General features: G+C 42.0%; 7 protein-coding genes across 7 annotated transcripts; 4 read left to right on the forward strand and 3 right to left on the reverse strand.

Moving 5' to 3' along the window:
- Positions 1 to 481: 481 nt before the first annotated feature.
- ATC70_003856 (uncharacterized protein) lies at positions 482 to 1,051 on the forward strand (the record flags this gene model as incomplete). Its single annotated transcript, XM_064823211.1, has 1 exon — positions 482 to 1,051. One exon carries the CDS (start codon positions 482 to 484, stop codon positions 1,049 to 1,051), a length of 570 nt encoding a protein of 189 aa, XP_064678523.1.
- Positions 1,052 to 2,360: 1,309 nt separating this feature from the next.
- On the reverse strand, positions 2,361 to 5,175 carry RPL4B_1 (60S ribosomal protein L4B; the record flags this gene model as incomplete). Its single annotated transcript, XM_064823212.1, has 3 exons — positions 2,361 to 4,012; positions 4,095 to 5,000; positions 5,064 to 5,175. The coding sequence occupies 3 exons, from the start codon at positions 5,173 to 5,175 to the stop codon at positions 2,361 to 2,363; spliced, it is 2,670 nt and encodes an 889-aa protein (XP_064678524.1).
- A 732-nt stretch (positions 5,176 to 5,907) lies between these two features.
- ATC70_003858 (uncharacterized protein) lies at positions 5,908 to 9,168 on the reverse strand (the record flags this gene model as incomplete). Its single annotated transcript, XM_064823213.1, has 11 exons — positions 5,908 to 6,307; positions 6,367 to 6,429; positions 6,491 to 6,816; positions 6,877 to 6,988; positions 7,044 to 7,121; positions 7,200 to 7,864; positions 7,920 to 8,222; positions 8,286 to 8,657; positions 8,719 to 8,894; positions 8,953 to 9,022; positions 9,094 to 9,168. The coding sequence occupies 11 exons, from the start codon at positions 9,166 to 9,168 to the stop codon at positions 5,908 to 5,910; spliced, it is 2,640 nt and encodes an 879-aa protein (XP_064678525.1).
- Positions 9,169 to 10,218: 1,050 nt separating this feature from the next.
- TOS8_1 (Homeobox protein tos8) lies at positions 10,219 to 12,613 on the forward strand (the record flags this gene model as incomplete). The annotated part of the gene is made up of 7 exons (XM_064823214.1): positions 10,219 to 10,430; positions 10,497 to 10,583; positions 10,639 to 10,885; positions 10,946 to 10,969; positions 11,025 to 11,161; positions 11,223 to 11,368; positions 11,457 to 12,613. 7 exons carry the CDS (start codon positions 10,219 to 10,221, stop codon positions 12,611 to 12,613), a joined length of 2,010 nt encoding a protein of 669 aa, XP_064678526.1.
- Positions 12,614 to 14,181: 1,568 nt separating this feature from the next.
- Positions 14,182 to 14,805, forward strand: ATC70_003860 (uncharacterized protein; the record flags this gene model as incomplete). The annotated part of the gene is made up of 1 exon (XM_064823215.1): positions 14,182 to 14,805. The coding sequence occupies one exon, from the start codon at positions 14,182 to 14,184 to the stop codon at positions 14,803 to 14,805; it is 624 nt and encodes a 207-aa protein (XP_064678527.1).
- A 409-nt stretch (positions 14,806 to 15,214) lies between these two features.
- On the reverse strand, positions 15,215 to 15,802 carry RNA14 (mRNA 3'-end-processing protein rna14; the record flags this gene model as incomplete). Its single annotated transcript, XM_064823216.1, has 2 exons — positions 15,215 to 15,675; positions 15,736 to 15,802. 2 exons carry the CDS (start codon positions 15,800 to 15,802, stop codon positions 15,215 to 15,217), a joined length of 528 nt encoding a protein of 175 aa, XP_064678528.1.
- A 948-nt stretch (positions 15,803 to 16,750) lies between these two features.
- On the forward strand, positions 16,751 to 21,598 carry UBI4 (Ubiquitin; the record flags this gene model as incomplete). The annotated part of the gene is made up of 9 exons (XM_064823217.1): positions 16,751 to 16,876; positions 16,931 to 16,962; positions 17,048 to 17,127; positions 17,188 to 17,484; positions 17,543 to 17,700; positions 17,773 to 19,663; positions 19,724 to 20,018; positions 20,133 to 20,875; positions 20,943 to 21,598. 9 exons carry the CDS (start codon positions 16,751 to 16,753, stop codon positions 21,596 to 21,598), a joined length of 4,278 nt encoding a protein of 1,425 aa, XP_064678529.1.
- Positions 21,599 to 21,732: the final 134 nt, after the last annotated feature.

Consider the following 21,732-nt stretch of genomic DNA (forward strand, 5'->3'; position numbering starts at 1 on the left):
CCAATGTCTGCAATGAAGGGGAATAAGATATTTTGAACTAAGTTGGGAAAGAAATCTACTACTAATAAGGTGCGAAACCTAGAGCCAATGCAATCTTGCGGAAATCGTCAAAAATAGATAATGGATAAGAATACAAAACACCAAACGAGGACATCAGTACTACGTCAAAAATCAAACAACTTGCGTTCACCAGGATTTGAACCGGGATCCTCCCGTTGGCATACGGGAGTTTTACCACTTCGCCCTACCACCAGGGGCGCAGATTAAAGAAGCATAGGATGATCATCGCATTTTACATAGTCGAATCTTGGAAGATAAATCGATCAAGTCGAAAAGCATTAAAATTTGGCCAATCTGGAGCATACGTTTTTTTACTGAGTTTGAATTGATTTTGGCTCTTGACAGGTGTGTAATGCCATTGCTACTGTGATGGCAAACGATGCTTCTTGACGCCTCTTTTCTCTCCATATTTATGCATACCATGGCATTCTCTCATAAAAAATTCAGTCATCTCGATTGGCTTCAATCTGAGGTTGATGATTATTCTGTTTATTTGAATCAGTTGAACCAAGGCTACATGAACGTCCCTGAAGAAGCTGCTCTTCTCAATGCGATCAATGAAAACCATATAGCGAACGACTCAAGTGTCAATCAGGGTCATAAAATTGCAACAGAAGGCTATCACAATCATGCGAGTTGTGTGAAAGAGTGGTGTAAATCAGCAAGACAAGTCGATGGCCCAGTCTCAACTGATGCTGTAATGCACTTCAATGCCCAGCAGCCTGATTCCAGCGCTTGTTCATCAAAGGTAGCAGAAGGCAATAGTAAGACGCACAGTGACTCACAGGATGATTGGTTTGATGAGGAAGAGGATGATAACGAACCCTACATATGGGAGGATGACCACGATAGCAAAAGTTTCTCTTCATGGCTGCTCTACGGCAGCGACGATGATATGGAGATATTCAAGGTAAGTGTAGTGTTACTTCTGAGCACCAGAGCAGTCTATTTATTTGGCCGTTGCGTATGCATTCGTCGAAGAATGTACTAAACAAAGATACCACTGGGGACAAACCGCAGTTGGCTGCTGAAGCCTACAACAGGAATAGCTTGATTACTAAAGCCACTGCACACCTCAAAGGCAGTTCATCATCAAAATGACCTTGAAAGATGTTGGTCTAAAAGTAAGATGTTACTGAAAGACATAGACTAGTATAGGCTTGTAAATAGTCCCCCACAGTACAGCACTATCTTTGTATATAGTCAAACAAATGCAACGATTTAATAAAAATACGACGCTTGAACAAATTTGCAATTCTAAACATTGTGGCGAAACTCCAGCTTTTGGGTAATACTACGATACACAACCTACTACGCATGCATCAGTACCAGAGGCTTGGTGGCAAATCTGTATATTACATTTACAGCGGAATACCCAGCAATGGTAGTCCAAAACTTCCATTTATTACTGTATAAAGGCGCTGATTATAAGGCATGATCCTAGCCAGACCCTGACTAGACATCTCTTGATCGTCTTGAGACTCCAAACTGTCGTCATTGATGATGAAAAAAAAAACATGCTATAGCGCATCAGTGGCATCTACCTAGCCATGTATTTTGATTTGCAATTTGTTTGATGGTGACATGACAAGCACCAATGCACACAACGGCTGTGTAAACGAAGCACTTGCTTGCTCTTGGTGCTATGTTGCATCCACTCTCCAAGATCTTTCATAAGGTAGAATTGAAACCCATCAAGAAACTTCGCCTTTTGTCTGAATTCTAGGGAGTGAGGGTGCTGGCCATTGCACACTGCGTGTTTTGAAGAATCAAGCGGCCTTGTTTTCACAGCCAAACAGTGAAATAACATCTGATTAGTGAATAAAGAGAGATTTCATTTACGTATTGTCACAAAGACTCATAAAATAGTAGGGGCAATCTACTGTCTAAGACTGAATCACCAAATCATGCTTGGATGCTGATTCCATACGTCAGCATTGCTTTAGAAGAAATGACGAAACCAATGCGCAGATATCATTGTGGTGATAGACTGGCCATGGAAGGAAAGGGTTTGTTGAAGATTTGCTGTGCAAGTGCATGCATATATCAGGCAAGATTATATTCTCTCATATTATAATATGAGCCTTAGCTGTGAGCAAATTAGATGGTTATGTTACATTCAGTTTTGTCTAACAGTACACACTGAATTCTCAATACACATGGCGTCATGATGATAAAGACAGAGGTATAATTTCAAAATGGGTATAACGAGATTTTATATAATTGTGAATAAATATAGAGCTTGCAAATATGTATAGAGAAAGGTAATATTAGTGGAGAGAAATCTAAGAGGAAGGAAATCAAGCGGCAACACAGAATCGATTAATGATGCCCATCACGACCAGACACATGACAGATTTGACCCAGTAATTGCCTGTGACGGAAGCGTACATTGACTGGTACCATGACGTTTTTCTTGACGAAGATGCGTAGAGTGATTCATCCCAGACTTGGTCCATATCAATAGCAGACTCCTCACTCGCACGCTCTACTTGGAGCTGAGCAGGTCCTTTGGTAAGAGCAAGTTCGTCATCCATTGACAGGCTTGAGGCAGAGGAGTCGCCATCGGAAGATGTCTTGTGCGTGGTAGGTAGTAAGGGCACTGAATCAGCAGCTGATGTTGGATGAGATTTGTCAGCGGTGCTAGTTGCAGTGGTGACAGTAGCTGCTGCCTTGTCTTTCTGTTGCTGTTGAGCACCAGAACAGATCCATTTAGTCAAAACACCAGTGGCTTGACTCAAATGATAGCATACAAAGACAAATACAACACTGGACACCAGCAGATTCACCCACCAGCCTAGCTGAGATTTCACCACCCAGCTAGCATGAGGGAGGATCACCAACAGACCACGAGTATCAGCAGCCAGCCACATGTGAAATTGGCCAATAAAGGTTTCCAGAGAGATCTTACCGATAAAAGCAAAGAAACGGGAGTAAGTATTACGTCCCCGGCGAGTGTAGTTACGTAAAACGACAAAGGAAAGAATAGGGACCCATGACATATAAGGATGGTAAGCCGTGTATGATGATTTAGATTGTGTTAATTCAAACGCAAAGAATCCCATCATTCCCAAAACAGCAATGATCAAGCATGCCAATTTAGCCAGGAACCAGAATCGGGGATGGTTTGCACTGATCTTGTACTCTGAAAGCAGGATAGTGACATAGGCACACAGCATACCAACGTATACGATCCAAGCGTCGAGTGAGAGCCTGAATCGCCACTCGGTCACGTTCCACTGGATACGAAACAAGGCATTGAGACAGTCAAAACTGAACTCCAAGACACCAGGAGAGTGGATAATGACACCAGTCAGCACAGCCATGACCAGCATTTTAGACAGAATGAACCAAGGCTTCTTGTTGTAGCTGGGCATGATGCGCATGGTGATCCAGATGACACTAAACCAGAAGCTGACCAAAGGAGAAAAGTAGTAGAACAAGTAGTCCGTCTTCATCGAGTAAGCCAACACACAAGTGAGCAGATTCAAACGCACCATGACACTGAGAATACGAGCAATGCCAAAATCAGCCTTTTTGTAAAAGAAGAAAAAGTGGCCATAGCCTGTTTGAAACAGATAGGCAGCGACCAAGACTCTGACAGGATTGTAGATGCCAGCAATACGGGACGCACCGACAAAATGATAGATCAGAATCACCAGTTGCATCCAACCCTTCCATTCATCAGTTTGATCTCTGTTTAAAAAGCCAGCATCGTCGTTTTTCTCACTGCTGCTGTTGTGATTTGATTTTAGTGTAACAGCGCCAAGGATGACCATCCATACAATTAATAACGTAAATGTGTTGGCGTCAAATTGCTTGAACATCTTTCCAAACAGCTGGCTACGATCACCCAGGTACATGTAAAGCACAGCCAGGCCAAACACAAAGAGTGCTGTCAATGTCTCTGCAGAAGAAGGAAATGCCCAGCTGATGGCATCCATGATACGCCCTGATGTCATGAGGTGAAATAAGGTTATGAGTATAAAAAATCCCCGGTGTAAACTAGTAACATTAATTAATCAAATACATACCACCATAGTTATTGGAAGTGTAGAATACATAGAACCCGAGAGGCACAAAGAACAGAAAGAAGCAAAAGATCAACGTTTGGTACCAAACAGGCCTGGGGTAATTGTAGCAGCATGTCGTGTCAATGGGAAAAGAGAGCACTTTGACGTGCTCACTGTTGCAACAATAGTTCAATGCCAGTTGTGCTTGTGCCTTGGTTACTGGTTCCATAAAGTGAAGTCCGTCCTTTGTTTGATTTTTGGAAGAGGTAACTATTTCGTTCCATACAAATGGTACGACCATGGGTGTCACAGGGCGATGAAGCAATGAGATTCTCTCTCTGAGGTAGTTATTCATGATGGTAATTTTGTCGAATTTCAAGGTTGCTTTGCGCTCGGGAATCAGCAAGGGGTATTCCACAATCTCCACAGGCGATAGCATGATCTTGTCGGCAATGCGATTGTTCAGGGCAGCATCAAAGACTCTGTCTACTGCTGTTTTCCATAAATGTAAGTAGTCGCTGCCAGTTCGTCTCATGTACCAGATACCAGAACCCATGATGAGTAAACTTGGTTTCTGGCCTTGCACCTTGCCTTGCAGTAAATCCAGTGTCTTGGTGGTATTGAGGTAAGGATCCCACCAAATCTCGATTGAGATGTCCTGTTCCTTGGAGTAGAATGACTGATCTTCGTGAATGGCATCTCTCATCTTCGATGTTGGTTTCTTGAGAAAGTGGGTCATGGCATAATACTGCTCGCGCATGATGGAATCGCCAATGTACACAATCCTTTTATGACCTAGGCATGCGTCGATTTCCTTCTGGGTATATGTCAGAGACATGCATCCGGAGGGCTGCCATTGCTGATACTCGTCGGTCATCCATTTGCCTTCATTCAACATGCCATGGCAGCGATCATTGTCTTGTGGTTCTATTTATATACTGTCAGTCTCTTTGTTTGCTCCCAAGGGCGTGGTATTCCATTTTTGTATACCTGTTAAATATCTTGTCACTGACAAGAACAAAATTACTAATAATAGACCCGAGATCAAGCCATTCAAAATGGGTTTTATTCTTTTGGATTTCTCATTTGATTGAGCTGTCATTATGTATGTGATGGGTGGGTTGTATACAGATGATGGGTATGTTCTTGCGAAAAACCAAAAGGGAGAGAAAATAGAGAAAAAGAGAAAGAAAAAAGGGAAAAGGAACAAGGTTTTTTAGTGCTGCTCTATATTATAGAACTTTTGGAAGATCCTCATTTCGGGTCTTGTTCGTCCACTAGACCAAATACGACAATATGCGGTCATTCAAGACGCACACTATGAACAAGTTGATGTTATCCCGTCGATCTCTTCTTGTAGCACCTTGTATTTCATCAAGTTTATTTGAGCCCTACTAAAAGGTACAAATTAAAAAAATAAATGATGGAATTTAATCTATTCAAACATCTCATATCTTGCAGACAAACAACGCCCTGCTGTTTACTGATATTGAAGGCCTTGTTTCTTGTGATTTGTGTCTATTGAAATAAGTAAGTCGAGGTGTGTCCTGATCGAAACATTTTGAAAAAAAAAAAAAGATCATCCTCCTATTGTTTCACCTGTTACACAGACCGAACAGTTGATTTCCATCAGATAATCAAAGTGGGGGGGGGGGACATGGCAATTTATATATTTACATTGATTTTGTCCCTGAATTAAGCAGAGTTGGCGTGTATAAATAGATGCAGATACGTATATGAGAGAGACAGAGTAAATGCCTCCACGACAAATGAGACATTGGAAACCTTATCCTTCTTCTAGCTTTGTTGCACAGTAATACACATTTTAATAAGCTTATGAGAGATTAAATGCAGCTAAAAAATCACGGTTGTGAGTGTAGTTCTTCATAATGTCCTTGAGCACTTCGTTATCATTGACAAAGAGTGATCTTCTCTGGGGCTTGCCATTCTTGACAAGCGATTTCTCTTGCTCTGCTACAGCGGCAGGGTTCTTATCATCTATAGAGATGCCCAGTAAGCGATCCAATTTAGCAGTTTTGAAATCAATTCTCTTTTCCAGGTAAGGATAGAGCACAGAAGGATCCAGTCTGGCGAGATAGCCTTCGGACAGAATAGACTTTAGAATCTCTGGCTTGACAACAAAAATGTTTCCTAACTGTCTCAACATTTCAAATCTCTCATCCAGGCCAGGTAATTTGAACATTTTGATGACTTCTTGGTATTTGGCAATGTCCCTGAATATTTAAACATGATTAATTTGTGTTCATTATATTAAATATCAAAATAAACTTACTTTGTAACCAATAAACCGCCTGTTGGGGTTACATTAAACTTTTTAAAGTGTTCCAACAACATGCTAAATGGAGAGGAAATTAGCTTTCTTGTCTGTAACCTCAATATACGGGTGTATACATTACGAGTGAAAGGCGTTGCCGATGCGCCTAAGAAAGGCTTCAAAATTCTTGCCCTGCAAAGCCTGAGATGCCGCTCTGTAGACACGTGTGATGAAATCCACAGACTGCATGCACGGTAAAGTGCCCATACTCATCATGGCTCCTTCTTCGTCCTTGGGCTTAAAATCGTTCTTCTTTTGACGACTCAAAATTTCGCTCAGCCAGTAGGTGATACCATCAATACTCTTTTGGAGCACGATGTTGATCTTTCTCTCTAGTATAGCCATGAATGTGTTTTTGAGCGACAGGATGTCTCTGTGCGTGGATGGGATACCGACAACCAAGGGCAACTACCAAAACAATGATACATGAATACATGCCAACAACACATGTCTAGGATGGCCTTTTACCATGGCTGATTCAAAGTGCTTTTGCATCAGCTGTATGATGTCCGTTGCTGATTTAATCACTGGGAAGCAAGCCAGTTCGGGTTCCTTGACATTGTTCAAATCATCGAGAATACTATGTCATGATGGTAAGTTGCTGCCCGCACGCATAAACACTCGAGATACTGTACTCGTCCATGGCAATATCCAGGTATTTTTGACCTACAAAATCCACAAGCACATTGTAGATTTGGCCAAGCGATGTCACCCTGTTCATGTAGTGTCAAATTAGTCTCGAAATAAAACAACACTAAAAAAAAAAAAAAAGGTTGAGAGTTGTTCCTTACAATACTTGCTGATCTTCTAATTCCACGCAACGAATAACAGCTTCTGCATGTATATGGAGAATACGCATAATAGCATCAGGTGAAAGCAGTGTAAATCCACTATCGTCCACAGTAACCGTATTTGCATCTACCCCACGTGATGGCTGCTGCTGGTGTTGTGCTTGCGGCTGCTTCTTTTCAAATGGATTAGTACTGGCATTCGTTTGATGAGCCAGCTCGTTCAATGCAGAGGGTGACGACACGGAAGGAGACAAAATACCCGCAGCTGTAGATGTGGATGAAATCTGGTTCAGTGTTCTGGTCAGTACAGACTGGTTGCGTGTGGATGTCATCTTTCGACGCTGCATGGCGCTCAGGAATTCAGATACAATGTTACCAAACAGCTCAGACAGTGATTCCACTTCTTTGCGCAGGTAGCGATCGCCCTCTGTGTACGGCACAAACAGGTCATCCATACACCGATCCAAGGTCTCGTCAGGGGAAGCGGATGTAACCAGTCCATTGACATCTGCTGCATCTTTGAGAGACACCTCCTTGTCGCAATAGAACTTCAAATTCTCAATCAGACGTTTTGTTTCTGCATGTGTCGATGCCAGTGTACGCAGGTAGGCTAGATGAGAGTATTTCTGAGATCTCGACAGCAAGAGCTCAATGTGGTCTTGGATCTAATATCGAGTTGGGATTTCATTATAAATCAAACTGCGTGTTGTATATACTTACGGATTGAGCAAAGATTCTCTGCAAAAGCACTTGCATCACAGTCGCAGGCTGGGGAAACACGCTCGAGATGATGCCTGCTTCTCGACGCACAGTAATTCGAATGTCATCGTATAGCTTCACTAGACTGGTATCGACCTCGGGTGGCAATAGGTTGGGATTGGATAAGTCGGCATTGTCCTCGGAATCTCGTACATGGTCCATCTCTTCAATCTTCATATTCGACATAAAGAACTCGTGCTGGTTCACATAGATTTGCACACAAGAAGCACCACCGTTGAATTCAAACAAAACCTTGGCACAGTGCTATTTCAAAAGGTCAGTCTCCATGTCATGTTGAAATCCACTCAGCAGCAAAATGTCTCTTACAGCCATCACACGAGGATCGCCCTCCTCATAAGCCTTGTCAAACTCTTCCAGGATTTCTTTTTCAAAGCTTTCACAAAACTTTTCTATAGCGACTTTGGCATCTGCATCGTTGTCCACCTCTTTAGCCACTGCGTTCAATCTTCTTGCAATGATGGCTGTCTTGAGTTGTCCCTCTTCTCCACCTTGTCGCAGTGTGTCCAATCGCTCAGTATTGCCATCCTGGAACTCCATAAAATACTCGATAATATCACGACTTTCGGAGGCTTTGGATCTCTCTTTATCAATCGTCTCTAGCTGTTCACCAATACGAATCGCTGTTTTGCCAACTTCGCCAATTCTGCTCTCTAAGCTATCATAGGAGCGGTATACATCCTGCGTGAATGTGTGTGCGTCTTAGCAACAAACGACCCTAATACAGAATCCAAACACTCACATCAAAAGCGCCATGTAGGTCTGTGATATTTCTCTTGTACTCTTGTTCTGCTGCTTGAGCACTGGTTTCCAATTCGCTACACTGGTGCTGTACACGTGTTCGTAACTGATGAAGCTCTTCCAAGACACTTTCAAAAGTACGAATAAAAGGCTTGGGATCAAACGCCGTTGTGGTTGCTATCATTACCCGTGTTAAATGAGGTGATATATAGCGACTGTGGTGTGGTATATTTACTGTTGCTCTCCATTTGTCCTATCACGCCACTTGATATCCTCTCTATAAAGTCTGTTGTAGACACATTTTCCTATGGAATACGCTCTTGTATAAGTATAGTCATTTTACACGAGACCGTTGATGTGACATGAGAGGCCTTACTCGAAACGTTTCTATGGCAAGCAGGCTTTTGATTTCAGGGCTAAGCTCATAGAATGGGTTGTTGGGCGTAGACATCCTTAATGTTTTTTTTTTAAATGTGTGCAAGAAATGAGAAAGAAGCTTCATATAAATCTTGCATCCTCTATATTAAGCATCTCCAGAAATCAACAGGCCCCGCTTCGGTCATTTAATAAGAATCAAGCAGCATCCTTCATAATGAACTTTGCTATTAGCATGGCTACAGAATGCAGGTGTCTAACGTGTTCATTACGGACATGCCTTAAAGATATAGAATCTCGGTGAGATATTAGAGATACAGCTCTCATCTCATACTGAAATCAAATGAACTCGTGGTACCATCTATACGGCAGATTGAGTCCTGATCAAAAATGAAGTATTTTTTCTGTTTGCAGATGGTTATCAAGGATATATGTATCTTACTTTACCAAACTCATCTGCTTGAGTGCGACACATTTCTTTTATTCAGTCATTAGTAGTAACCTTTGTTTCCAGGCACTGTATTGCTTGATAAAATTGACTACTGAGTAAAAGCCAGCTTCTACGTTGCTCATTTCAAGCCCTGATTCCTTTTTTTTTTACAGATCCGCGATTGAATAACATGGCTTGTCGTTTTGAACGGAACTGCCAAGCAATGGACGTAATAGCAATCAGACAGTCGGCCAACATTTGCCAGGGTCCTGCTAGACACGCTTCATAGGTTATCAATTTTATTCACTAGCAATGATCTCAATCAATCTAACCCGCAAACACCTTACCTTGTCAAGACGCGCCGCTTATCACGTGTAGGGACAATCATCCTGTTGGATTTAAACTTTTGCAGAATGATATAAAAATTTGTTTGGGTATTCCCATTTTCTGACCTTTTTTTTTTTGTCAAGTGCTCATCGTGGTAGTAGTGATTATAGCAGTTGAACAGTTGTTATTACATACGAAAATTGCATCTCTATCAACGCTACACGATCAATTAGCTACACCCACTTATCCAAAGCAAGAAAAAGGAAGGAACATCAGATCCATACCAGTCCACATACCCAATTTCCTGATCTCTTTCGTCCACACACACACACACACACATATATATATATATACACTCACACAAGCAACATGGATTTCAAAATACTATCCAAGCATGATGATATCCTGGCTAGCTACTTTCTAGACAACTTGTACCTCTGGTTCACGACAGTTAGGATGAATAGCGATCCAATTCATGCTACAGGAGAACAGCAAATGGCAATTGAAACGATACAGCAAATAGTCAGCCGTCCAGGCTCTCCAGAACAAAGCATCAAGCTTGGGGTGAAGCTCTTTTTGGAGTAAGTCAACATATGAGCAATAGCGAGAAGAGCGTAGGACTGAACTCATTCAATGATGCCGCATAGGTTTCCCTATTTCAAAGACTATATATCCAAGCTGTCTCTTAAAGAAGCTCGATATTTCCATCAACATCTGAGGCGATACATACTCATGTAAGCAGTGTGCTGACTCAATGAGAGCCAAGCTGATTGATTCCGAATATATCAGGTTCTCACATCAAGCGGGATTCGAGGTGAGCTCTACAACAAGATACACTGGCACCATGGAGGCATGTATATTAGCAACAAGAGATTGGACAGCAGGAGAAACGGTTCAGTGTTGTTCAGGCGCCATAGTAGATTTGACAAAGGAAGACGACGCAAAGTTAAAGAGTGAAGGACGTGATTTCAGTGTCATGGTGTCAACACGTAAAAAGTGCACCTGCTTGTTTCTTGGTCCTGCTCGATTTATGAATGTAAGTAGTGTATTTTATCAGTCGTTTTCTAGCGCTGTAACTGATCCTCCTTTGAACCAGCATGATTGTGACGCCAATTGCGAAGTAAGTTGATGCTGTTACATCCATTGATCTGCTGCATTGACACCTCGGACTATAGTTTACGTCGCCTCAGCTGAACACAATATCATTCAAGGTGCAAAGGGACATTTGTCGAGGAGAGGAAATGACAGTCTACTATGGGGATCATTACTTTGGCATAGACAATTGTGAGTGCAGATGTTTGTCTTGTGAAAGGTAATAAACGGTGGTACAATGGGTGATGTGTGCATAGATAATAAGGCTCTCTCTCTTTAAGAATGCAGGAAGGCAGTTTTAGAGTGGAAAAGAGTGATTCTGAGGAAACTGAAAAGAATGATACCAGTACCCCTGAGACACCCACAGAAGACGAGAACACTGGTATCCGTAGGAGTGGACGTGTCAAGAAGGAAGTGGATTATGTATGTAAGTGTTGGTTGTAGAGAAAGAGAGAGAGAGAGACAGAGAGAGAGAGAGTGTGTGTGTGTGTTTGTCTAACAAGCACATCTTTCAGACAAAGATGTGCTTTCATCTCCAAAAAGACAAAAAGCAACCCTTCTAAAAGCCAACAAAGAAGAGTCTCCAAACAACACTATACCACTCGTCGAAATCACAAATGGGAAATCACTGGAAGACACTATTGAGGATATGACAATTGATGACCTAGAGGAGATGGAAATCAATCATCGTACAAAGATGCAAAAACCAGTTGAAATGGACCTCAGTTTCATATGCAATGAACAACCTCCTTCTCAATGGCCTCCCAAAGCAGCCAGCCCTCACATTCAGCCATTCACACAGAGCACTGAACAGACTTATTCAACTTGGAGAGCATATCAGACAGCAAACACATACATGAATAATGTGAGTCACCGTGAACGCTCATTGATGTCACCTCATCCTCCACCAACATCACATCCGATGCCTGTCGACTCGGAACTCGTTCAATTCTATGAATGGCTTGACGACCTGTCAGATGTCTCGGATACAGAGGGATCTGTCGTTGGTGATGTGAATGCAGCAACATGCTGCCCGGCAGCAAAAGAGTACAAGACGGTCATCACTTCAACTGGTCGAGAATTGTGCTCTCGATGTTACAGACACTACAAGATCTACGAGTTGGATTGGCCATTAAGAAAGAAGCCAATTGTGGTTCCTCCACCATCACCAGCTGTCCCAGCACCACCAGCATCACCACCAGTGCCTTCAACACCATCTGCAGGTGGCCACACAAGAAAGGACGCTGTCAAGCCGGCGCCTCGTAGTAAAAGTAAATCTCAACCAAAATCGATCAAACCAAGAGCAAAGCCATTGCCAGCACAAAGAGCAAAGCCATTACCAGGACCAGGACCAAAACTCTTGGTAAGCGAACAGCAGCAATCGCCCAATAGGCCTCAATACCACTCGTACGAACCTCAATATCCGCTTCCACCTGATCCACCTGCTCCATTTGGCTTACATGCTCCCCAACCACCATTACAAGCGCCACAGATCGATCCTGTTATTGCGGCTTTTGCACTACAATCATCCCACAACTACTCACTCACATCATTACCTGCATCACCCACATTTACTCCTGAACTTTCCTATGCGTCATCCTCCCCATCATCGAGAAAGCTGCAAATAGTACAATCTCAAAAAGTGTATGCTGTACATCCACGCCCTATATAATTCACTAGTCATTTCCGTCTTGCACACCCTTAATTTCCATTGCTTTACTACATACCTTGTTAGATTCATATCCACATATACACTTGCTCATCAGAATTGCAGAGTTTAAACAGTTTCAACATTAATACACACTGTAGTATAAAAAAAAATGTCCTTGTTCATCTAAAAAAAAAAGTAAAAAGAGGAAAGCTTGTGGCACATGGAATTGAAAGGTCACTGGTACCTGAATCCATCTTGCTCCAAATAAAGAAATTGTTCGTTCCAACCAAAATAAAGCCTGCAAATGCCTCTTGAAACGACGTCCTTTCACTGTCTATTATCATATAGATACTCTCCATATACACCCTGTAGGTGTAGATACAAGTCTTCTACGATGCTCCACGTAAATATCAACGGAGACGACTCATATGTATGCAAGCTTATATACCTGTGGCGCCTCTAACGATTCAAAAATGTGTAAAACACAGTGAAAGCTAGATGCATTTGAGCCGCGTTTTCTCGCGTTCACGGCCGTTTTAGATTGTCAGAATAGCATCAAACAGTTGCTCTCATCTAGCACTAACTTCCTGCCACCCTTGCTCAACTTTTTGGGGACCAAAAAAAAATATGGCCAAAAATTGACCAAAAAGCATCAAGTACCCCCCTCATGGCTTTCATCGAAAATCAAACGATCGCGTTTTTGACCTTGAAAATGAAGACTTTTACTATGGTATATATTGAATCGAAATGCTTTTATCGATCTAACGTAATCCCTGAAATCATCTTTGTGGGACCTTGCTATGTAAAATCTCGACTTTTTGGCCAGAAACCTCTTTTCATATTTTCGTAAATGATTCAATACGTTTATTCAAAACATCCGTTAAAATTATTACCATTGGATGCGTCTCGAAAAGTACTCTAGAAACGCATTAGGAAGTATGGGATGATCATGGCAATTGACATGGTCAAATCTTGCAAAATAGTTTAATCAAGTCGAAGTTGCTTCAAATCTGTCCAATGTAAATAGGAAAGTTGAGCGATGATTCAATCGGTTTTGGTGGTGGTGGTGGTGGTGGTGGCTGTTGGTTGGTGGCTTAACCAATGCTACTGATATTGTGGAAGCAATTGATGCCTCTGAAAGCTATTAACAAGAAGGGTGTTATGATTTGAAAAGTAATTTGGCTTAGGGTAGCTATTCTGTTTGTATATTTGAATATCTTGTGGCTTAATTTGAAGCAAATTGCGCATTCAAATGCAAATTTTAATGCGAAATGCAAAATGTCAAAATTGCATGATACTTGAAGGTGAACCCTATTGATTCACATGCGCGTAATGATGTGGTTGTTGATTTATGTTTACGATGGCGTAGCATCATCAGTGATAGCTTTATGATATACCTGGTTCAAGTGAATCTCTTAATTAATCTCTTGAACGACAGAATTCAAAGCTTTTTTCCCACATGCATTATTGTAAGCATTGATTTAAAATGCATAATCAAGTTCTGATAATAGCCGGGAAGCTATATAAATAAATCATAAATGATTGGTTTGCTTTTCTTCTTTGTATCCAATTGCTCAAACATACTCAAAATGGACGAACTTGCAGCTTTCGTTAACAGTGGAAATGCGTCCTTAACCCGCATAAAAAGACTGGTTCTGTTTCTATTGATTAGTCAACGGCAACATGCGCAAGAGATTGAGGATTTGAATACCCAGCAACAGCGGCTCTCTGCTGAGTTGAGAGGCATCCGAGAGCTGTTAGGGATGTCTCTCACTCATGTTGAAGAAGCTGTATCTACTCAATCTCAACCACAACAGCAAGAGTTGGCTCCTGTAAAACAGCAGCAGTATGACATGCAACCAAAACAAGCAAAGCAAAGTTTTAAATCTAAAGATGCGTTGCAACCTTCCACTAAAAAGCCACCGGTAGCCTACGACAACGATCAATGGTCGACTGAAGTTACAACGTCTGGACCTGCACCCAAAAAAGAGGAGTTAGCGAGAAAACAGAAGCAGAGTCTGGATCGCGAGGAACGTGCCAAAAAGCTTAGCAAAAGACATCAGCAGGCCAAAAAAGAAGCTCAAAAACAACCAGATGAGAGTTTAAGTGTGCTTAAACAAGGAAATAAACGGAGAGATGAGCGAGAGCCTAGAATGCGCTCTCACTCATTGAATCATGCTGCTAAGCACACAGCTAAAAGACAAAGACATTGAAAGGATTAGCAGTTGGATCAGTATATATCATACAGTCGTATCAAACTCTCGAAACTAGCTGGCTTGTAATTAATAAAGATTTGCACATCAATCATGATTTAAGAAGGAATCTGTCAGATGTGGTATATACATTGACAAAATGGTGTAAATATTGATTTCAACCCACTTACAATGAATGTGTACAGAGATATTTTTGCTTTTCGTGCTCTTGCAAGTCAATTCATTATACTACAGTCATCATACTATAAAACAGGAGTCTATATACAATCCATGCACTCTTCCAGCCCAGCAGATTCAAGAAAAACGTCGGTGAGGCATGCTTGAATGCGATATAATGTTATTTATTAAGACAAACTATCAGCTCACATCTATGTGTGCTATGATCTATACATGAGAAAGAATGTAGCGATTACATGATCCTAAATTCCTCCTCGAAATTGGGCGATAGTAGATAGGTGCTTTTGTTGATAATGGGCGCTTTTTCGGTCAGATACAGATACAAAAAGTAGATGTTTGAAAATCCAAGGAACAAGATCATCAGAGAATAAATGATTTTGAAAATCCATTGAATAAGCTTAAAGATAGCCCCCACGAATTCCTTGCCACTAGCACATGCTTTACCAACGAGTGTTGTTGGTTGAGCAGCTTGCTCTTGTGCTGGTGCTTGTTCCATTTGCTCTTCTACGACCTGTTCATGCTGAGTCCGTTCAACAACAGCATTTCTACCTTCTGCTTGACCAGCTCCCACTAATGCCTCACGAGCCTCGACTAGACGTCGCATTTCTCTACACAATACATTCTTTGATTGATGGATAAGCATTCCTTTGTGTCCTCTAAAGCCATTGCGCCTGCAAATCTGGCAGGCAGCACCTAGATGTACACAAGTCAGTGATTGAAAGATGGCCTCAGTGAAATATAGAAGAGACATACTTGGTTCTTCTTGTTCTCTGCGTTCTCCTAGTAGCACCACTTGCTGCCCTTGTTGATTTTGTTCCATTTTTCAAAAGAGAAAGAAGCTTTCTGTCTTTTTTCGATTCAACCTGAGGACCTCATCTTATATACTTTACATGCAACAATCAATGATAAAAATTACTCTATTGGTGTTCTGGCCCCCCCCCCTTGATTCCATTTGAAAAAAATACATTTGATTGCCCTGTCTCTTTGTCTTTGGAACAAGCACTATAGGGTTTTATACATATTCACACTTTACACACGATAATGGGAATGAACAATGTGAAATGTACAAAAGGAGAAGGCAAAACATACCCTTCCAAAAGCACGTCATCAGAAAGGAAAGTGCATGCAGGAGCCATCAAAGGGATATTATTACTGCTTGAAACCAGGATTTTACTGAGCCTCTTTTATGATGAGGCTAATTTTTTTTTTTTTTTTGCTGCCATCTAATTGAAACAGCAAATATGGCATCTAAATCCAGGAACAAACTTTTATCAGGTACAGTACCACCTATCAGTTGCAATCACATGATAAGTCATAAACAGTTACTCAAATGGTGTTGGGTAACAGCAAAAAAAACAAAACAAACAACCTATGCTGCTTGATCTGTTGATATACCTTTTATCTTTCTGCCATGTCTCTCGTCGTCGTCGTCGTCGTCTTATCAGTAAAAAATGACAATGGCATGTGCGTGTGTATATGTGTGTGTATATATTCCTGTAATTGCTACTTTTAATTCAAACACTCTACCATCAACATGCGATCCATGGCTATACGTTACAGCACTCCCTTATGACAATCATCTCATCCATTTTTACATGATTGTTTATCACTCATGGATGCTCAACCCCGCCTTTTTCATGAGCAAAGGACATCTCCGCATCAAAATATAAAAAAGGGATGGATCATCCATCGTATTGAACATTGACCCTTCTTTCTTTTTCCTTTTTTCCTTTTTTTTTTTCTCTCTCTCTAAAAAAAAAAAGAGATAATGACGATATCATCAAGACAGTATACACAGGAGAGGTTGGACTACTACTACAAGGTCATCAACAGGACCATCATTGCAAAGCAAAATGCCTCAAGTGGCTTGATGCCTGCTTCTACAGCCATCACGGTAAGTCAATACATTCAAACGAGGGGTTAGGGTCATATTGACCTGATGGTATAGAGCCATGGAGACTACACGGATGCTTGGGTTAGGTATGTGAAAGGAAAAGAGGCTAAATACCGTGAAGGGTTTAGTCTAAAAAGCAGCATTGATGCTAAAACAGATGCCAACATGCAGAGATAATGTGTATTCTATATACGCAGTGTACGGATTAGCTTTGGCGTACAAGCGATTAGATGACAACACCGGAAGAGCCTGTAAGTCTTTGCCCGCTTGATGTGTGTTCCGTATTTGTGTTGATTAAACCAATGATTTAGTTGAGCTTCAATACTCTGTGGTCAAACTGATGAGAGGCTTGCTGTTTGCCATGATGCGCCAGTCAGCCAAAGTCGAGAAATTTAAGCAAACGCAATCACTGGAGCATTCGCTGCACGCCAAGTACAATACACAGACAGGCGAAACGGTAGTGGGTGATTTTGAATGGGGCCATTTGCAGATTGATGCGACCAGCTTTTTCTTGCTGGCGTTGGCTGACATGACATCTGGAGGATTCAACATCATCTACTCTCAGGATGAAGTGGACTTTGTGCAGAATCTTGTTTTTTATATCGAACGTAAGTCGATGGATCTAAACAAACGGTCAGACCACCCGTGACTAACAGCCATGCGCAGGTGCTTATCGCACGCCTGATTACGGTATCTGGGAGAGAGGCAACAAGATCAATCATGGCCAGCCCGAGTTGAATTCCTCATCTATCGGTATGGCAGTTGCAGCACTCCGTGCTATCAATGGTGTCAATCTATTTGGAGCTCATGGTGGTCCCTCATCTGTAAGTCTGGCAGTTACACAAGATAGACGGTAAAAAATACTAACATTTTTTTTTTTTTTTTTTTTTTTGCAGTTGATTCATGTTTTACCAGACGAGCTGACTCGAAACGCCACGACATTGCACAGCTTTTTGCCTCGAGAATCGAATTCCAAGGAGATTGATGGATCCGTATTGTCGATTATTGGGTTTCCAGCATTTGCCGTGGACGATCCCGAGTTGATTCAACGCACCCGGGATGAAGCCATCAAGAAACTGGAAGGAAAATACGGTATGAAGCGATTTTTGAGAGACGGACATCAAACGGCTGTGGAAGATACATCTCGCTTGTACTATGATCCCAATGAACTGAAGGTGTTTGAGGATATCGAATCAGAATGGCCCTTGTTTTTCACGTACATGGTCTTGGAGGGTCTGTTTACAGGAGATCTAGAGCAAGCTGAAAACTATAGACAGAAATTGCAGCCCTTGATTGTGGATTCAGCCACCATGGCCAGACCGTTGCCCAGTAAATCCAACTCCAGCAACGGCTCATCCACCACCTGGCATCACCATACTCGCTCGGACTCGATTCCCTTGAACCACATCAACGAAGACACTGACAATGAACAAGACGATGACGACGATGCTATCCACATTCCTCTTTTGCCCGAGCTGTATTATGTGCCTGCTGAGAGCATTCATGCAGAAAAAGAGAACCCACATTCGCAAAAGCGTGTGCCCAATGAAAATGTACCCCTAGTGTGGGCTTTGTCGCTGTACTTTTTAGGTGGTTTGATCACGGAAGATCTTCTCAGTCCTTCAGAAGTAGATCCACTTGGTCGCCGCTTTAACAGCACCAAGATGGTTAAAGACACCATGATCCAGATTGTGCTCCTGTCGGAAGATCAGCAACTGCAAGCTGCACTCTCCACCTATGGTCTTGAAACGCAAACACTGGACCAAATCCCAACTACTACGACTGTCTTGCCTCCTCAAGCACTGGTCGATGTGTATAGTGGATTAGGACTCAACAGTAAGATGGAAATGACAGGTCGACCCAAGCGACCTATCGGTGTGCTAGGCACATCCCGCTTCTACAAGATCCAAGGGCAGACATACGCATTCACTCCTCACTTCATGGATAACAACGAGTTTTACATCAATGCGGACCCCGACTATTTGGTATCTGAATTTGAGAATGAGCTCACTTTTACCAAGAAGAACTGGTATTATCCAGGCCGTCCTACTATGATCGTCCTGCTATCGCACGGTTTGCTAGGCACTACCAAAGAAAGCAGCAACATCTTGCTCTCCAACTCGGCCGATGCATCCAAAAAGAACTTACTCAACTTCTTTACCAATCTCCGTGGCGGCTATGCTTGTGAAGGTGATGTCCGCGTCAAGTTGTGCAGACTGGCCGAGACCATCAATACCAGCAACATACAATCGTTGGATTTCCTGATCAACAAGCCTGAAGTCAATTGGAAACGCATCTTGCGCGTGGCTCATGCCTCTCGCACCCACAAAAAGAAGCTGGGATACAACGAGCACAAGACACAAGCAAGTACGCCTGGTCATCGCACGCCTGGCGGTGATTTGATGAGCGGTGGAAGAACACCCAAGCGTAAAAACACAACCTTCTATGGCAAGTCCTTGGCGTCTCCCTTGGACAAGCTGCACGATGAGAATTACTTTGATCAGTTAGCTAATGCTCTTAGTCAATTAAAGGCCAATTCTGAACAGCATCAGCAATTTAAGCTCAAGAACCACGAAGCCAGCAAACAACCAGTCATGTCTGAATCGCCCACATCAGGCATCTTTACACCTGGATCCACCACCAACAAGACTGGCAGTGTGCCCAAGCAAATCCCAGATCAATCAGGCTCACCTCATGAGATGCTATCTCTGACGTTGGGCGACTCATCTCAGTTTGATCAAGCTGTTGAAAGTTTAAGAGCCTCAGTGAATCTATACGATCAAATAGGTTAGTCTTGTGTTTCATACGAATGAGGGGAGACATGCTCATATGTTGTGATATCGATAGATTTACTGCAGTACATGGTGTCATGCAGACCCATGAGCTATTATGTGGAAGCACTCGAAACCACCATCTTGGAGCTCTTGGAAGAGGTCTACTTGAAATCCAAAAAGTCAAAATACTGGTCTATTGCAAGACAAGCAGCAGGCTTGTTGCACAAGAATGTCCCTTCCTTGACTATTAATATCACAGATCTGGTTATTAGACAAAAACAAGTTAGCATTGGATCAGGACCTCAGGAATACCTGATTTCTATGCCTGTTGCACCAGACACTTTAAACAAGATGATCAGCGAGCATTGGTATGTATTTATAGCTCATGTTCTTGGTATAGCAGACGGCTAATTAACTTTTTTTTTTTTTTTTTTTTTTTTTTTTTTTTTTTTTTTTTTTTTTTTTTTTTTCCAAAATACTAGTATGGATGATGTGCGTGAAGGTCCTGTTGTGCAAGAAATCATCATTTACTTGGGTAACCTCATTCGCACCCAGCCTGACATGTTTGAGGGTATTCTTCGTCTGAGAACCCACTACATCATCATTGCCCTGAGAGAAGAAATCAGCCGTATCAACAACAGCGATGAGGAAGAATCAGTCGAGCATTTGATGCAGCTCTCTCCCTTTGAGCTGGAATCCTTGTTATTCACAGTCTTGTCTGGCCCTCGTCTGTGTCGTATGAACAACCTGGTGGTACGAGATCGTCCTGGAGGCTTCTTGATGCTGTCTACCAACAACTCTGCTTACAAGAACGAAAAGGCAGCACACGATAACGCTTACATTCCGCTTATTTCGGACATCCAGAACAGCCTGTCCATCAAGGCACAGTCTGGTGGCTATTTCTCCGGTAATTTTGCCAAGGTGGAAATCAACGGCATCGTGATGGAAGCGAATTCAAGAGGTATCCATGTCTGGGCTATTGATCGCAGCCAAAACAGCATTCTGGAGCGTGCATCGTTTGATACCCACATCTCTGAAGAGGAGAGCAGAGCGTTTGTTCAGTTCATTCATTCCATTGCAAAGGGCATTGTTATTGTCATTGCTTCCAAGGACGAATTTATTGAAAACCTAACCCATGAAGCGATTGTTACATTGCAACAATTGGGAAGCACCAAGATTGATGATGTGCAATACCGAGATTCATATGTATTTATTGGTGAAAAAGGTAGTGTGGTGCCTTGTAAAAGGTTAAATCATGAAATGCAACTAATAATGTTGCTAATGAATATTAGGTGATACCGAGCACATTGTAGAGGGTCATCAACTGTCCACGGAGGGTCCTACTGAATTGATCGAAAAGACATATGTCCTCGACAAAGAACTCGCCAACAACCAAAATGTCCAAATCACGATGGAGAACCTGCACAACTTTTTCCCCAATGCCAACGGTCGTTGGTTGCGTCGTCGCAAGAATGATGGTGCGCTCAATCGAGTACCATCTTGCAATTTCTTTCCTCAAGTGTGGTCTATTCTGGATAAATCCAAGGGCCTTTGCATTAGAAACCACAGCTTGCCTAGAGACCCCATTGTATTGGAAAAGACACCTGAAGAATTCAACTTTGCATTGGCTGTAGAGTCATTCTTGGGCTGGTTCACTGATCCTGCTGAGCGTCAAGTAGCCGTTGAAGTACTATCCATTATCTATCAGCAACAAGATCAGCAGCGCAATGTGTGGTATGATTTGCCAGCGATTATCAATCGTGCCATTGAAAAGTTTTGGACAAGATGGATCGAGCTCAACAAATCCAGCATAGAAAGAGGCGGTCTTGTGTTTGAAAACGGATCCAACTATCACCAACATGCTGATCTTGCTCGGAAATTGTTCTTTGATTTGCCCTTGGATGGCACAGAAAGCACATCCACGTACATTAAATCTAGTCTCTTTTAGTGAAACTCACATGGATTGAAACATTGTTGTATAATTTTATTTTTTGATATATAAAATGTAGTGGATGGTGGAATATATTTATGAGTTTAGTCTCTAAAAAAAAAAAAAAAAAAAAAAAAAAGCAAGAATGGAAT

The sequence above is a fragment of the Mucor velutinosus genome, assembly GCF_035048745.1.
Source record: "Mucor velutinosus strain NIH1002 chromosome Unknown tig00000268, whole genome shotgun sequence".
NCBI classification, from domain to species: Eukaryota; Fungi; Mucoromycota; class Mucoromycetes; order Mucorales; family Mucoraceae; genus Mucor; species Mucor velutinosus.